Genomic DNA, 18524 nt, shown 5'->3' with positions numbered 1-18524 from the left:
GCCAGAGCTATAGATTTAAACTACTTTAAAAGATGTCTCTGGGAAATCCAAGTGTTTTATCTGTAAAAGATAAAAGGTAAGTTAATTCTAGATTATAGCATAGAGAGGCTATTCTTTAACCTTGATTCTTCTTGGGAAGGGAAAATTTTAGGAGGCAGTAGCAGAGTATAAAGTTGGGTTTGACAAATGAGAGAAAGATTTTATGTAACTAAACTCTTTTATTCCATATCACATACCATTGTGTATTTTGTCTAGACTAAGCTGTGGAAAGGGAATGACTTTTTCCTTCAGTTTCCTTTTCTCCATTGCTGGTATTACCAGGTTTTGTTATTTACTTATGGCATATGTTATAAAAGCTGGTTTTAAAATTACTTTCAAATGTAGCTGTAAATTCAGCAGTTTAGCTTGAAAAGCAGGAATGAAAAAATAGTTGACATTTATTGTCCTCAGATGAGGTTTGTGGGTTGCAAATTTGAATGTAGAATACAGAGGCTTAAAAGATATTTGTATTCTTTGGGAATTGAAATTGTCAGCAGCCTGTTAACTGACACTTAATAACTTATCAGTGCCAGGTCACTCTTTTGCCTCTTAGGGACGGGGTGTCTATTCCCTGAAGTGATCTGAGACAATCAGTTATATACAGCATTATTATTTTTTAAGATGAGCCAGGAATTTGATCCCACGGACTTTATGTTTAATGATCTGGCAAAACTAAAGTCTAAACATATTGAATAAGACTTGAACATTAAGTGTTTTTTGATGAATAGCCAAAGTTTATTGAGGTAAAACAAATATATGCCTCTTCATTATCAAAGAGAGGAGTTTGCCATCACGTGCATATAAATGGGCACGTAGAGTGACATGGTTCTTAGCCTCTATCTCATAGTCTCCCCCCACCTCAAACAGAAGCCTAAATAAGATAACAGGTGTATGTGATTTTCCAGTTAATATGTTTTAGATAATTGGCTGCCTTGGGATGCTCTATGTTTCCTAGTATATCATAGGTTTACTTTTCTTCATAAGAAAGTTATAGTTTTATCTATAAGTTATCTATTAAGTTACGCCAATGTCTCACTAAGAATGGTAGAATCCCACTTCTCAGAAGGTGGAGGGTAGGGAAGTCTTTAAAAATATGTTTTTACCTTTGAGAGATGACTCATTTTAGAGGTCACTTTGAGTGATCCTCCTGATAAAGGAGGGAAGGTCTATATCTTAACCCAGTTTTAAGCACTTTGATAACCTCCTTGGCAGCATATTTCAGCATAAATTTTGGCCTATGTACTGAATTAGAAACTAAGTTTTTGATTTTCAGATCTTTTTATTTAGCCTTAGAAAATCTTCAAGCAAGATGTTATGTAGGAGCCCATGTAAATTAGGTCAAAATGATGGTAATCTGTTTCAAGTTAGGGTAGGTTTTGGGGGGGATGGGTCTTGCCTAGTTGCTGTCTACATACTCCATCCTCCATTCCCCCCCAAGCAATAATGGAATGCACCTGAAAGGCCTTTGTAAGAAATTTACATGGATGATTATGCTTACTGTCTATATTGGCTGGCACACTTGTAAAAAACTTAAGTTAAAGGCCACATAGTAAGTAATTTAGGATTTACAGATCATGATTTCTGTCACGTCTGTTCAACTCTGCCCTTGTAGCACCAGAACAGCTGTAGATAATATATAAATGAATAAATGTGGTTGTGTTCCAGAAAGCTTCACTTATGGATACTGAAATATGAAGTTCACATAGTTATCATGTGTTGCAATATCTTGCTCAAAAATGTGATTTTTTTTTTTTTTTTTAATCCTTTTAGGGCTGCACCTGCTGCACATGGAGGTTCCTAGGCTAGGGATCTAATCGGAGCTGTAGCCGCCAGCCTATGCCAGAGTCACAGCAACTTGGGATCCTAGCCGTGTCTGTGACCTACACCACAGCTCACGGCAACACCAGATCCTTAATCCACTGAGCGAGGCCAGGGATCGAACCCGCAACCTCATGGTTCCTAGTCGGATTCGTTTCCTCTGCGCCGTGATGGGAACTCCTCAACATGTGACTTTTAGCTTATTTATGGGGATAAAGGGTTTAAAAGGAAAGAAAAAAAAGCCGAGGCTTTTTTTTCCCACATTTGGTTTTACATTTAAGTACCAAAAATACCCAAACAGTTTTGGTTAGTCTTCATCAACACTCCCATTTGTGTTTGTAATCATCTTAAAAACAGCAAGTTTGAACATATGATCCTTTCAGTGCTGTTTGAAGAATATCATTAGTTGGGTTTATAATTAAAGAAGAAGGGATGCAGTTTGTAGGTGAAGGTGGAGTGTGTGACATTCTTAGACTCAGGTTGTATGATTGCGTGGCTGGAGGACGAATTCAGAACCAAAGGAAGCTGTTAGCTTTCCAAATATGGAAGAGAAACATGAAGATTATAGAGCCTATAGGAAACAGTGTTTTTCTTTGAAAAAGGAGTTGCAGCAACAAAGATTGGATTTCTAATTGTTATCTAAAATAGATCCCTGACCTCATAGTGGACTAGAAGCTTAAGGCCATACGTTTTCTGTGTTTTTTTAGCGTTGTGATGAATGCAAAATTACTAGAACTTCATAGATAACCGTTTTCCATTATAGTGTGTCATCAAGTTGAGTAGCTTTTTTAGGCTTTAATATCTCAAGCCTTAGAAGAGTTATCTTAAATTTTGAATGTCTTATAAGAATTTTTGATTAGCTCCCTTAAAAATGTGCATATGTGTTGTTGATAGTCTAGGCAGTGCTGCCCAATAGAAATATAATGCAAGTCTCAACTGTGAGCCACATGTGTAATTTAAAATTTTCTAGTAAATCACATTTAAAAAGAAACAGGTGAAATTAATTTTAATAATAGATTTTATTTAATCTAATATCAATATCATTTTATCATATAACCAGTATAAAAATGGAGATATCATACATTCCTTTTTTTCATACTAAGTCTTTGAAATTCATTTTGTATTTTACATTTAGACGACATCTCAATTTAGATTCTCCATATTTCAGAGGGTCAGTGGTCACATGTGGCTAGTAAATGCTATATTGAACAGTACAGCTCTAGAATGATAGATTCTTGGCCTTCTGAAATGTTGGTAAATATTGAATCCAGAAAGGTTTTTTTTTTTTTTTGTTTTGGTCTTTTTGCTATTTCTTTTGGGCCGCTCCTGTGGCATATGGAGGTTCCCAGGCTAGGGGTTGAATCGGAGCTGTAGCCGCCAGCCTACGCCAGAGCCACAGCAACGCAGGATCCGAGCCGAGCCGCGTCTGCAACCTACACCACAGCTCACGGCAACGCTGGATCGTTAACCCACTGAGCAAGGGCAGGGACCGAACCCACAACATCATGGTTCCTAGTCGGATTCGTTAACCACTGCGCCATGACGGGAACTCCCAGAAAGCCTTTTTACCACACCTATAAGACATGGGAAGAAATAGAACATAAATACAGCTATTGTTGGGAATGGTATTTAAATCTGGTTGAGTCGTTTATGTTTGGAATTAATGTTAGTTTTCACGTCTAAAATTTGTGCTCTGGATTTGCTAGCATGAAAAGTCAAACACAAGCACAGTTTTTTAAGAAACTAACCTTTTTCAGTTTTTAGCTAAATTTCTTTTTCTCTCTAGGTATTGAATTTTCTGGGAATAGATTCCTGTATTGTCCTCTTATTTCTTGACACTTTCAGTCCTTGAATATAGACATATTTGAATTTTTAAAAATTAAATTTTGGGGAGTTCACGTCATGGCACAGTGGTTAAAGAATCCGACTAGGAACCATGAGGTTTTGGGTTTGATCGTTGGCCTTGCTCAGTGGGTGAAGGATCTGGTGTTGCCGTGAGCTGTGGTGTCGGTCACAGACGTGGCTTCAATCTGGCGTTGCTGTGGCTCTGGCATAGGCCGGTGGCTACAGCTTCGATTAGACCCCTAGCCTGGGAACCTCCACATGCTACAGGAGCGGCCCAAGAAATTGCAAAAAAAAAGACCAAAAAAAAAAAAAAAATCAAATTTTGGGAATAAAGATTTTGTCAAGGAACATTTTCTTTTTTGGCAAGCACCTGAAATTAAATGACTGTCTTTTCTAAATATGTAATGCTGTAATAGTGAAAGTCTCAGAGTCTACCCCTGGGTAGGCTGCTCATTGTGGTTTCGAACTTGGTACAACTATTTCTATAATTGAATCAAAAAAAAAAAAAAGAGAATAAACAAGTGAGGAGTTCCCTCGTGGTGCAGTGGTTAAGGATCTGGTGTTGTCACTGTGGCAGCTTGGGTCACTGGGTTCATTCCTTGGCCTGGGAAGTTGGAGGTGCTGTGGGAGTGCCCCCGCCAAAAAAAAGAGCAAACAATTTATTTCTTATGCAAGAGTCAGTCAGCCATAAATTTGAGTGTGCTTATATTATGTCTCTAGTAAATAGATCTATTAATTCACCTTAGAATGTCCTTATTTCAGGAATTCTTTATGTGTACAAGTTTGCTTCTTTTTTTTTTTTTTTTTTTTTGTCTTTTTGCCTTTTCTAGGGCCACTCCCTCGGCATATGGAAGTTCCCAGGCTAGGGGTCAAATCAGAGCTGTAGCCTCCGGCCTACGCCAGAGCCACAGCAATGCGGGATCTGAGCCACCAGCCGCCTCTGCAACCTACACCACAGCTCATGGCAACGCCGGATCGTTAACCCACTGAGCAAGGGCAGGGACCGAACCTGCAACCTCATGGTTCCTAGTCGGATTTGTTAACCACTGTGCCATGACGGGAACTCCAACAAGTTTGCTTTTCTGGAGAGGAAAACAAATTTGTTGTGGCAACATCTTGACTCATAGATGTTCATGTGCCTTCATCCCTTAATTTGCTAGTGGGGCCTTAACTTAGTATATGGAAAGGGACTTGTAACTTGACTACGGATTTGAAAGAAAGATTTTTTTTTTTTTTTGCTTTTTAAGGCTGCACAAGAGGCATATAGAAGTTCCCAGGCTAGGGGTCGAATTGGTGTTGCAGCTGCCATCCTACACCACAGCTTACAGCAATGCGGGATCCTTAACTCACTGAGTGAGGCCAGGGATCGAACCTGCATCCTCATGAATACTGGTTGGGTTCATTACCTCTGAGCCATGATGGGAACTCCTGAAAGAAAGATTCTTAACTGCAGGCCATCTTCTGTTAACTGATTTAACACTTTTTTTTTTTTTTTTTTTTTTTCTTTTCAGGGCCGCACCCGCGGTATATGGACGTTCCCAGGCTAGGGTCTAATTGGAGCTGTAGTCGCCAGCCTACACCAGAGCCACAGCAACTTGGGGATCCGAGCCCTGGCTGTGACCTATACTACAGCTCACAGCAACGCTGGATCCTTAACTCACTGAGCGAGGCCAGGGATTGAACCCACAACCTCATGGTTCCTAGTCATATTCGATTGCGCTGCACCACATTGGGAATTCCTGTTAACTGATTTAATAGTGGTACTACTTGAGGTTTATTTACCATATTTAATGTAATAAATTTCCTAATAAGGTTTTGTAATATAACTAGTAAGTATGGGATTTCTTACTAAGGAAAAAGAAAGTGATTGAAACATTGGAGTTTGAAAGAAAGCCTTACATAGAATTATAAATCATTTAGACCTGTGCTTCTCCAACTGTAATGTACTTAGGAATTCCTTGGGGATCTTATTAAAATGAAGATTTTGATTCAGAAGGTCTGGGGCAAGCTTGCTTTTCCTTTTTTTTTTTTTTTTTTGCTTTTTAGGGGCAAACCTATGGCATATGGAGGTTCCCAGGCTAGGAGTCCAATCGGAGCTGCAGCTGCCGGCCTAGTCCACAGCCACAGCAACACAGGGTCCTAGCTGCGTCTGTGATCTTCTCCATAGCTCACGGAATCTCAATATCCTTAACCCACTGGGTGAAGCCAGGAATCAAACCTGTGTCCTCATGGATGCCAGTTTGGTTCGTAACCACTGAACCCAGACGAGAACTCTGAGTTTGTTTTTCTTAGACACTCCCAAGCCCTGTCTTTGCTGCTATTCCATAGAGCACCTTTTGAGTAGTAAGGATGTAGAACCCTTATTTTGGGAGGGAGGAAACTGAAGCCTGCTTGTCCAGATTTTAAGGTTGATTAGCAGTTGTTAAGACTATACCTTGAGTCTGTTAGTTTGAAAACTAGTGCTTTTTTGAATGCACTTATGTTGATTCCATATTTATGGTTGAATTTATAAAGTAAGTGCTCAGTAAAGATGATGTAAAGTTAAAATGCCATTAAATAAAGGAATAGGAAATTATGAACTTTTTTTTTTTTTTTTTGTCTTTTCGTTGTTTGTTGGGCCACTCCTGTGGCATATGGAGGTTCCCAGGTTAGGGTTTGAATTGGAGCTGCAGCCGCCGGCCTACACCACAGCCACAGCAACGTGGGATCCGAGCCGCGACCTCGACCTACACCACAGCTCACGGCAATGCCGGATCCTTAACCCACTGAGTAAAGTAAGGCCAGGGATCGAACCTGCAACCTCATGGTTCCTAGTTGGATTTGTTAACCACTGAGCCGTGACAGGAACTCCTAAACCTAATTTTTTTCGTTTTCTTCTGTCTCTCTGGAGCCGTGCTTGTGGCATATGGAGGTTCCTGGGCTAAGGGTCGAATCAGAACTACAGCTGCCAGAGTCCGCCACAGCCACAGCAACTCGGGATCTGTGCTGCATCTGTGACGTACACCACAGCTCATGGCAGTGCTAGATCCTTAACCCACTGAGTGAGGCCAAGGATCGAACCTGCATTCTCATGGATACTAGTTGGGTTTGTTAACCACTGAGCCACTATGGTAACTCCCCTACTTGTTTTATATCTTTTGTATTTTACAGGAGTGTGTCTTTTTTTAAATTATTCAAACTTAAATTGCTGGCCAGAATAGAAATTATAAAAACTAATTCATGTATGAAATTGTATTTTCCTTCCATTGTGGCCAGATAAACAATTTGGTACTCTGTTAAGATGACAGGAAAATAATTAAGCCGTATCTCTTCCAGTACTTAATTGTGAAAATTTCCTAATAAAAAAAAAATCTACTTGGGTGCTCTTTTGTGGCACAGCAGGTTAAGAATCTGGCATTTTCACTACAGCAGCTCAAGTCACTGCTGTGGCTTGTGTTCCATCCCTGGCCTGGGAGCTTCCACATGCATGGGTGTGGTCAAAAAAAAAAAATGTGCTTTAAAGTCCTGACATAGGAATAGGAATATGGGCTTAATATTTTCGCTAGTTCTTTTCTCATCATTTTTTAGAGTTCTAATGATCATCTTTGAAGAAATCTGAGGATGTCTTGGTTTCTAATACAATTTTTAGCAATTTAACCTCAAGAATTCTATTGGCTTCCTTTACTTAAACAGTTAAGCAATGGAGTTTCCATTGTGGCTCAGTAAGTAACGAATCTGACTAGGAACCATGAGGTCGGGGGTTCGATCCCTAGCCTTGCTCAGTGGGTTAAGGATCTGGCATTGCTCTGAACTGTGGTGTAGGTCGAAGACAGGGCTTGGATCCCTCATTGCTGTGGCTCTGGCGTAGGCTGGCAGCAACAGCTCTGATTAGACCCTTAGCCTGGGAACCTCCATATGCCATGGGAGTGGCCCCAGAAAAGGCGAAAAGACAAAAAGAAAAAAAAGTTAAGCAGTAATATGTAGGCCAATTAGAAATGTGGGTGGGAAAGGGCTTGGGTAATGTTCTGAAAGTCTTATGATGGTTCTTAGAGACTCAGTTGGAAACTGTTTATGAAGGACTTGAGCTTCATTTTGTCTGCATAGCCCGACTCTCCTTTTTAGACTTCCTGAGGATCAGATAAGAAATTTATATCAAGTTAAGATGCATGTGTGTATACCTAAGCTACCTGCAAGGGAGTTTTGTTTTTTTTTTTTTTTTTTTTTTTTTGCATCAAGGTAGTAGAATAGATTTATAAAGAAAAATGCTTTTTCAATTTGGTTAAAGTGGTTTTTCTCAGGATGATTCAGAAAAACCATCTAGAGGTCTGGGCTTTAAGCAGTGAAGAGACATTAGTATACTGGATTAGTTTCTTGGGTTATAGTAGAAAATTAGGTATCATTTGAGAACTTTGGTGTTTTTATTTTCATGTCAGCGTATGAATCTTAGAGGATTATGTAATTCAGTTAAGAGAAACAAGCTTTTAATCTAGGAGTATTTACAGTCTCTTGGGAGTTCCTTGGTGGCTTAGCAGGTTACAGATCTGGTATTGTCACTCTTTGATTTGGGTTTGATCCCTGGCCTGGAACTTGGCTTGCCGTAGTCACAGCCAAAAAAAAAAAAAAGTGATAAGAGAAATCTTAGATTTCTTACGTAAAGCTATGCACCCAAGGACCATTGATTTACCTGGCAGTGGAAATTGCCAAATAAAGTCATCTTCTTGTGGGGTATGCAGTATTCTGTCTCTGATATGGTCTACTGATGGGTGTGCAGAGAGCATTTGGCAGCATGAATTTCAGCAGCTCTGCTTGGAAGAGATCTAGCGTGTTACAGTGGGTGTGGAGTAGGAGGGCAGTTTCAGGTTATGCTTTTTTTAGTGCTCAATTTACCAGATTTCTGGAAGATTGGAAATTTTAAGACTGCTTTCAATCAGTCTCACTTTTGTGTATATTTGTACCTTACTTTTTTTCTTCATCTCATAAAACCCATAGTTGAACATAGTGCTCAAGTTTTTACCTCCTTTATTCTGCTATCAAAATTTTAACCTTTACATTATTCTTGTAGTTCGTTTTCCTTTTTCTCATATTTAACAAAACTGTCCCCTTGGGAAGAATGTTTGCTCTAGTTTAGCATTCTTCATGTTGTGCCTCCAGTTCTAAGTTTCGGTTTGAATAGTATCCCGTTGGCTTGGGGTTGGGAAGATTTTAAAATAAGAATATATTTAGATATGTTCTGTAATAAGCTTTAAAAGGCACCCTAGTAGAAATAGATCCTTGGGAAAACATTTAGGTGAAAACAACATTTTGAAGTCTATGAAATGGAATTTACTGGAAAGTTAGAGGTGCTACTGTTTTCCTAGGTGCTCTACTTGTGACAGTTAAGTGTAGATTGAGCCCAGGGCTCAGCACATTAGAGACTTAAGGAAGAAATCATTTCTTCAATTTTTCCTCTGCAGTGGTGGTGACCGCGGTGGCTTCAAAAATTTTGGTGGTAAGTGCTGAGTATCCCAAAATGTTTCAGTGGAAATGCTATATAAATCTAAAAAGCCACCAATCTCCCGTAGATGCAGTCTAAGCCCTTTCTTACTCTGTTGAGGCTGGTGTATGTTGTGTGCTTTAAAAATTATATATATATATATATGTATACACATATACACATATGTATCTCAAAACATTAAAAAGACACAGTTGACTTCAAACAGTCCAATGGGTTTCTACACAGTGAATTTGCATGAAAGAGTCTGTGGTGACCAATGAATGAGACCTTCACTGGATTTTTGTTAGTATGTTTTTTAATAAAGGTAGCTGACATGGTGTTTTTAAATTATTAGGGTTTTCCAATCAGCCTTCACAACCAGAGCTTAACAGAAGCGATACTAGCATAACGCCAAAGTGGCTGGTGCCGTCTGGGACAAGATTAAGGGAATATTGACATTCATCTTGATTTCTTAAACTTTTAATAAAGCTTAATTTATATATTTACTTTGTAAATCTGTGTTGGTTGACTTTCAAGGATTTTGGAAGTATTGACTTTTAATGCCTTGGTTCTTATTGCTGTTTTTAAATGCTTTCTAATGAGTTGCCTTAAATAGCTTTCTTTTTGTTTTTCTTTTCTTTTCCCTTAGGTCACAGGGATTATGGACCCAGGCCAGATGCTGGTAAGGTTTATGGTAGTTTGTGACTTTGCCCCTAAGAGAATGTTAGTTTTCCATTTTTTTTTTTTTCAAGGCAAAAGTGTGTGTATTCAGAGGAGTTAGTAAAGGAGAGAGATTGCATTTGATAATGCCGCCAGAGCTGTTCTGAAGACCCGTGTTTGTGCTTTCCTGTGCTCTCTGCTTTTTCTTTTGTGAAGAAGTTACTTGATTTTGTACTGCTAGTTAGTATTATTTAATTACTGTAAATCAGATAGGAGAGAATTAGTATCACTGGGGGATTAGAATAGCCATGTTTAGGAAAATATTACATTGGATTGATAGTCTGCTTTGTGGGCCTAAGAAGTCTAAATTCACACATGAGAGAATTGTCTTAACTCTAAGTACAAGTTACTAATTTCATGTGGCTTTTTATTTGTAAATGAAATTCGGGGCTACCTGGAGCCTTTTGAAAGTTATGGTTTAGAGATTAAAAATCTATTCGAGGGAGTTTCTGTCATGGCTTAGTAGTATCAAATCCAACTAGTATCCATGAGGATGTGGGTTTGATCCTTGGCTTTGCTTAGGAGCAGGTGTTGCCATGAGCTCTGTAGGTCGTGGGCTGTGGTGTAGGCCAGCAGCTATAGCTCTGATTGGACCCCTGGCCTGGGAACTTCCATATGTCGCATGTGTGACCCTAAAAAGATTAAAAAAAAAAAAAAAAAAAAAATCAATTTGAGCCAAAATTCTATTTGAGCCAAAATTTGGTATATATTGAAATCAGAACTTTTGTTTTTATTAAGAAGCCATAGTATTCTGTCTATATGGATGGAATTTCTGAATTATCCCTTGATGGACTGAATTTTTATACATCCTTCTTACTTTGTTGTACTAATCCAAAAGTGTGCATGTAAGGTAAGGTGTCTGTCAGGGTGCCCCTACCATCTGGTATATATAAAGCTTATTGCAGTGAATGGGAAACCAGCATTTCTACTTGGCTTGCTTGGAAGTCCAAGTGTCAGATTTGAGAAATTTTCTACTAGAGAGCCTTAGAAGTATTGATTAGCCAGAAACAATTAAAGCTCTCCAGAGAAAGGAATGCTCCTTTATGCCAACTGTCTTCATCTTTCCATGAGCTTGAGTCCTGTATCTGAATCTAAAGAGTGAGATTTATAAGAGCTCCTTTAATTGGTCTATATATTTGACATAGTGTGGACTTTGATCCACTTTACCTGAAGTTTAGTTGTGAGAATTCAACTACCGAAGAACTGTTGTTGGAAGTTTCTGTGTGGTGCATCAGATTAAGGAACTGGGATTGCTATATCTGTGGCCCAGGCTGCAGTGGTGTGCGGTTTGATCCTTGGCCCAGGAACTTCATCTTTCCATGTACTGCTGGTACAGCCAAAAAAAGAAGAAAAGGAAAAAAAGAAAAAAAAAAAACACCCAATAACTACTATGACCACTTTGCATGTTTTAGATGTTTTGTCTATTAGTCTTTTTTCTTTTTGGTCATAGAAATATTTGAATATTGAACAATAAATTATTCTTGATTATTAAGCAGGATGTAAAAAACCTAAGGAATCTGTAAAATTAACCATGTTTTTTTTTCCCCTCAGATTCAGAATCTGATAATTCAGATAACAACACAATCTTTGTGCAAGGACTTGGGGAGGGTGTGTCTACAGATCAAGTGGGGGAATTCTTTAAACAAATAGGAATTATCAAGGTGAGTAAAAAGTTGGTTTATGTTGAAAATTACAAATTATGAACATATTCTGGTTAAGATACATAGATTACATAATAAGCCTGTACTCCAGTAGGGCTTGTCTCTTAAACTTTCCTCATGCACATGCTCACTCTTCTCTGTAGGCCTTTGCTATGTTTGCCAAATACACAAAGATTTTATTCCTTGCAGTGTTTACCTTTCCACGGCTGCTCATAGCTTTGGCCTTCAGTCTTAGGGCTCTAAAAATATTCTCTTCCTAGCTCCTAAAATTGTGGGAATCAAATGAGACTGTGAGAACATTCTTATATTTTGAAATGCCAACATATGAAAACCCATTATTACTAAAAACTTTTTATGATGGTATTTAATATCTGCTAGATATTCACCCCATATTTAATGCTTTACTTTATAACTTTTTTGTGCTTTTGTTCATGCATATATTTTTCATCTCCAACTAGGAAAGTGGCATTTAGAGCGGTGTTAGCAGATTGTAGCATTTGCCTGAAATCAGTTTGTAATTGCCCTTGTTTTGGTGTCTACGGAATTAGATATTTTACCCCCTTCTTGGAGAGTAAAAATTTCTTAAGAAATTATTAATTACACATGAATATGTAAAAAATTCACACAGTTCTTAAAAGTAGAATTCTTCTTTTCTGCTCCCTTCCCAACCAAATCCAGTGTGTATGCTTTAAGGTCAATTTATTTATTTGCTTGGTGAACATTCTTTCTAGCCTTATAAAAAATTTTTTTACGGAGTTCCCATCGTGGCTCAGTGGTTAACGAATCCGACTAGGGACCATGAGGTTGCGGGTTCGATCCCTGGCCTTACTCAGTGGGTTAAGGATCTGGCATTACCGTGAGCTGTGGTGTGGGTTTCAGATGCGGCTCGGATCCTGAGTTGCTATGGCTCTGGTGTAGGCCAGCGGCTATAGCTCTGATTTGACCCCTAGCCTGGGAACCTCCATATGCCTCGAGTGCGGCCCTAGAAATGACAAAAAGACCAAAAAAAAAAAAAAAAAAAAAAAAACCTTTAACTTTTTCTTAAAATGCTAACATCGATTTGTTTGTTCCTCAGACAAATAAGAAGACTGGAAAGCCAATGATAAATCTATACACAGACAAGGACACGGGGAAGCCAAAAGGGGAGGCAACAGTATCATTTGATGACCCTCCTTCAGCTAAGGCAGCCATTGACTGGTTTGATGGTATACCTCATTCATACAGTTTCAGTGTACAGTTTGGATAAATGTTTCTTAGTCTTGAAGTGAAAATAAATTCTGGTAGACAATGACAGTTTTCATGTCTGTTGAGAATACAGGCCAGAGTTTTTACATAACCTTTAGAAATGAAATGAGCTCACTGTCTAGAATATTTCCTTATATTGTGTGTGAGGCCACCCTGATAGAGATGTAGAAAGTTGGCCTTGTTTATTCTATATTTTTTTTAAATTTAGGTTAATTTCTCTTCAAATATAATATTAGTACATACTCAGAAGAAACAATAAGATTTTTTTTCCCCCTGAAAATAAAATATAGGAAAGAAGAAGAAAGGAGTAAAGCATCCATAGTTCTCTATACAGAAACAATTACTGGTATTTTTTTTAATTAACTTTCTTTGTTTTTTTGTTTTTTTTCTTTTCTTTTTCTTTTTAGGGCCATACCTGTAGCATATGGAAGTTCCTGGGCTAGAGGTCAAATCAGAGCTGCAGCTGCCGGCCTATACCACAGCCACAGAGGCTCCAGATTTGAGCCACGTCTGTGACTTATGCCACAACTCGAGGCAACGCCGGATCCTTCACCCGCTGAGTGAGGCCAGGGATCGAACTTGCATCCTCATGGATACTAGTCATATTCTTAACCGGCTGAGCTACAATAGGAACTCCTAAAATGTATTTTAAAAATAGTTTATAATCACATAGCAAATGTAGTTTTGTCTCATGCTTTTTTTCACTTAACGTTTTAACAGTCATTTTCCCATGTTATTTTAAATTCATTGTTTTTATTTTACCCTGATTTAATAATAACTAACACTGCATGCTTACTGTGGTTTTTAGGCTAGGCACAGTTCTAGGAAGTTTATATGTATTGATTCAGTTTGATTTTCACAGTAATCCTATGATAACACATACCTTTTTATTAGCATTTTACAGATGATGAATCTGAGGCACAGAGGAGATGGGTGATTTCCAAGCTCACACAATAAGTGGCAGAGTCAGGATTCAGACTTAGGCAGTCTAGTCCCACTGTTTCTGAAGTACTAAACTATGCCTGATTGACAAGCACTTGAGGTCCCTTCCAGTTTCAAGATTATTGCACCAGTGTCTTCCAATACATAATTGTATTTCTTTACTTCTTCAAAGACAAGATTGTGATACCCTCTCTTCACCTCTATTTTTTTTACTTTTTTCACCAGTCAGGCCCTATCACCTTGCTCTTGAAGCATTCTTCCTCACTTTTCTGCTTGTTTCATAGTTTCTGTGACTCATAAAACAATTTGTTTTGCTCATGATATGTAAAGAATTATTTTGCCTGTCCCAAATGAGCCTCTTAATATAACTCCATAGTTTAGACCTTACCAAGTATTTTTATAGCTTTTAAAATTCTAATCCAGGAGTTCCTATTGTGGCTCAGTGGGTTGTGAACCTGACTAGTATCCATGAGGATGCAGGTTTGATCCCTGGCCTTGCTCAGTTGGTTAAAGATACAGTGTTGCTGTGAGCTGTGGTGTAGGTCACAGACATGGCTTGGGTCCTGAGTTGCTGTGGCTGTGGTGGAGGCTCTGATTGGACCCCTAGCCTGGGAATCTCCATATGCCTCGGTGAGGCCCTAAAAAGCAAAACCAAAAAAAAGAAAGAAAAGATACCGCTTACCTAAGGTGAAAAATGCTTTAAACAGTAAAACAGTATATAGTAAAAAATGAGTTTTTTTCCACCTTTGCTTCCTAGTGATCTTGTTTTCCTTATTGAGAGTTAAGGGCAATAGGCAGTGTCTATACAGGCATGCATGCACACACATGTGTTCTCTTTAAAAAACAGAAATGGTTGGAGTTCCCTGGTGGCTTCGTGGTTAAGGACCTGGTGGTCACTGTTGTGGCTTAGGTCAGTGCTCTAGTGGGGATTTGATCACTGGCCCTGAAACTTCGGAATGTCATGGGTATGGCCAAAAACAAATTAACCAACGCTGGCCCCCCTATCTCCAAATGATAGCATACTAGACACATTATCTTATACTTGGCTTTTTTCATGTGAAAATGATAGATGTGGTTGATTTTTTTTTTTTTTTCCCTTAGTAAGAAATGATTATCTTCCAGTGACAGGTCTGCTCTATTCAATAAATTTTGTCATGTTCTAGTACTGTTATCTTGACTCTTGGGAACACTAGTGTGTTTGAATTTCTGTGGGGACGTGTCAGTTATTCATCTGACACTAAAACTTTTCAAGACAGTTTATATTTTTGGTGAGAGGTGGAGATGGGGAGTAGAATTTCTTCAAAACCCTTTTCTTTTTTCTTAGGGAAAGAATTTCATGGCAACATCATTAAAGTGTCCTTCGCCACCAGAAGACCTGAGTTCATGAGAGGAGGTGGAAGTGGGGGTGGACGGCGAGGTAAGTAAGATACTTGTTGCTCATAGGCCTTGGGATTACAGAGGATTTGGATTTGAGTCCACGTTCTGTCCCTGCTATATGAACTTGATACTACCTTTCTCCCCCTGGGTCTTTTTCCTTTTGTCTTATAGTGAGGTACACAGTAGGAGATTCAGTAAGTAAGGTGTTACTAGCTAAGAAAGTAGTGCAAGAAGGTTCTAGATATCTCTTTGGAAACCAGCGTGGGCAGTTTGCTGTTCACGTGGAAATCAGGAGGCAGTTGTTTAAATGATACATAGTTAGGTAGTTAACTGACCAGTTTGTAAATTTGCTGATACAGTTACTGTCAACTCATTCATTTGTTACGTCTGATTCTTTAAATTCGGAGTTCCTCGTGGCTCAGTGGGTTAAGGATCTGACATCACTGCTGTGGCTGGGTCACTGCTGTGGCACAGGTCTGGTGTCTGGCCCAGGAATTTTTGTGTTCTCGGGCGCAGCCAAAAAAATTTTTTTAAGTATGTCTTTTTGCTTAACCTTAATCACCTAGATTTTCGGACTAAGGAGGGTATTACAGAAATGGATTTTGAAGTTTTTTAGTGCAGTATTTGTGCTATGATGTGTGCCTGGGGGAGTTCTCCCACATTTCCTACATTGATTAAATAAGGAAAGCCCCAAATCGAAGAATCACTGAGTACAGCCATGAGGGGTTAGTTTAGGAGTAGGGAAGCTGCAGTTACTGATGAGCACATGTTCTTAGTTCTTTGATCTGGTGCTTTGCCTCTGCTTTGTTAATGTCTGCTATTGATTCCTCTTGTCCCCAGGCCGTGGAGGATATAGAGGCCGGGGAGGCTTTCAGGGGAGAGGTGGAGACCCCAAAAGTGGAGACTGGGTTTGCCCTAATCCGTAAGTATCCTGTTTATTTTGGTGGGAGTAGGAGTCGGGATTGGAGTAGGAGGGTGCAAGAGGGGGTTCTGAATCCTTTGGAAACTATTGAGCGTATTGTTTTACTCCTTTCTTAGGTCATGTGGAAATATGAACTTTGCTCGAAGGAATTCCTGCAATCAGTGCAATGAGCCCAGACCGGAGGACTCTCGTCCCTCAGGAGGAGGTGGGTGGGCCTTTAGCAATACCTACATGATGTCAATCTTCTGACCAGCATTAGGGAGGCTTTCCATTATTCTGCTGGCCTTACTGGTTTGCATTTCTACCTTGCAGATTTCCGGGGAAGAGGCTACGGTGGAGAGAGGGGCTACAGAGGTCGTGGGGGCAGAGGTGGAGACCGAGGTGGCTACGGAGGAGACAGAAGTGGGGGTGGCTATGGAGGAGACAGAAGTGGCGGCGGTGGCTACGGAGGAGACAGAAGTGGGGGTGGCTATGGAGGAGACAGAAGTGGGGGTGGCTATGGTGGGGACCGAGGAGGAGGTTATGGTGGGGACCGAGGAGGTGGCTATGGAGGAGACCGAGGTGGCGGCTATGGAGGAGACCGAAGTGGCGGCTATGGAGGGGACCGAGGTGGCGGCTATGGAGGGGACCGAGGTGGCGGCTATGGAGGAGACCGAGGTGGCGGCTATGGAGGGGACCGAGGTGGCGGCTATGGAGGAGACCGAGGCGGCTATGGAGGAGACCGAGGCGGCTATGGAGGAGACCGAAGTGGGGGGGGCTACGGAGGAGACCGTGGTAGTGGCAGTGGCTATGGTGGGGACCGAAGTGGAGGCTACGGAGGAGACAGGAGTGGCGGCGGCTATGGTGGAGACCGAAGTGGGGGCTATGGAGGAGACCGAGGTGGCTATGGAGGCAAGATGGGAGGAAGGTGAGTATTAGAATGTACGTGCTAACTTTTTTACCTCATTGCGCCTAGATTTTTAGTGTCTAAATCCTTTTTGTCACATTTTCTTCTTATCCAGTTGTTTGGAACTTGAATTTCCCATTGGCAGCTCTTAGGATGGAGAAGATCCATTTGCTTTCTGCTTAGCATTTTCTAAAGTTTATTTTGTTTTGGAACTTCTTATTCATAATATTTATATTTGTATGAGTTTGTGCATTAGTTTATTTTCTCCTAGCTAAAGATGAGGTTGAGAGATAATTCGAAACTGTCTGTAAATCAGGGATGCCTAATCTAAATGAGGGGAGAACACCCCTTTTATAGGGGTGTGCTTTTTCAAATCACATACGCTACCCTGTATTTGTTTCTCTGGAGATTCTGTTACAGCTTTTCCAGGTGAAAATCACTGGTGGTACTAAAGGGAGTGTGAAAGGTATAGACAAAGTCGAATCACCAGTGGTGTAAAATAACTTGAGTCGCTGTAGTAAGCATCTCTGTGCCAGAGACAGTGCAGGTAACAAGTATTAGCACAGCATGTAGTTAGGAACACAGGGTTTGGAGACTATCTTATTTCAAATCCTGGCTCCACCACGTAGTAGCTGTGTGACCTTGGGCAAGTTACTCAACCCTTTGGAGCATCAGATTTCTCATCTATAAAACAGAGCTGATATCTCCTTTCATGGAGTTGTATTAGCTTACATTTAGCAGTTGCTGGCATGGGAAGCACTGCATAATTGTTGGTAATTATCATCTATTGAACATTTCTTACCATGTGGCAAATCCTGTGAAAGTGTCTTTGTATACTTTAGTTCTAGTCCTGTCAATCCCATGAAGTAGGTGTTACTTCCCATTTTATGGAGTAAGAAGTGTTGAGTAACTTTTCCAAGATCTCAAAGTAAGCGGCAGATTCAGAATTCTTACATGAGAGTGTTTGCTTGCTTATTCTACTAGCAGCTCTTCTTTGTGGAGTGCTGGCATTGGCAAAGTCTAACCCAAAATGCCACAGTCGTTTAGAGTCCTTATTCTAGATGGAAAAAATTTTAAGAGAGTTCGTGTTAGCAAAGTTTCTAGGAAACTTTGTGTCTTAAAGCTGAGAAATTAGACATTTATTAAGCACCTTCTAAGAGTAGATAAATAAGTTGGGCATGATGTATTCTTATAGAAATTGTCAAGCCGATGCCAGCCACCAGCACACTGGAGAAGTGTCTGATGCTCCCCCTTGGTAGAAAATTAGAATTTAGTGTGGCTCTTTATTTTTCATTCCCAGAAACGACTACAGAAATGATCAGCGCAACCGACCATACTGATGACTGTTTTGAATGTTCCTTTGTCTCTGACATGATCCATAGTGAAATTGCCAGAGTTTTGCCTGCTGCTTTCCTCGTGGCCTCTTCTTGGGTAGTGAAATTAAGTGACATTTGGATTTTTATTTGGGTGGGAGGGCTGGGACAATTTTTCTTTTAGAAATGTCCGTTGAAATTTCCCCTTTTAGTTTCCAACCTTCTCATTCCCAACCCTTGAAGCTAAGTGCATTGTAAAATATTGCCAAAATGGAAGGTGTTTTGTAATACTGCAATAAAGACT

The 18524-nt window shown here is 39.9% G+C and overlaps 1 protein-coding gene across 1 annotated transcript in view; it reads left to right on the top strand.

The window, feature by feature from the left end:
* The window catches only part of TAF15 (TATA-box binding protein associated factor 15), a gene marked incomplete at its 5' end in the record, with an annotated part of 29591 nt that extends 11344 nt beyond the window's left edge, over positions 1-18247 (top strand). The window contains 9 exon segments of the mRNA NM_001315764.1: positions 9135-9169; positions 9804-9836; positions 11426-11535; positions 12611-12740; positions 15047-15139; positions 15940-16021; positions 16138-16226; positions 16334-16928; positions 18208-18247. Of these exon segments, the coding sequence (NP_001302693.1) occupies positions 9135-9169; positions 9804-9836; positions 11426-11535; positions 12611-12740; positions 15047-15139; positions 15940-16021; positions 16138-16226; positions 16334-16928; positions 18208-18247 (1207 nt within the window).

Source organism: Sus scrofa, chromosome 12 (genome assembly GCF_000003025.6).
Source record: "Sus scrofa isolate TJ Tabasco breed Duroc chromosome 12, Sscrofa11.1, whole genome shotgun sequence".
NCBI classification, from domain to species: Eukaryota; Metazoa; Chordata; class Mammalia; order Artiodactyla; family Suidae; genus Sus; species Sus scrofa.
Note: the sequence above shows the minus strand (reverse complement) of the source record. Positions and strands in the feature narration are given on the sequence as shown.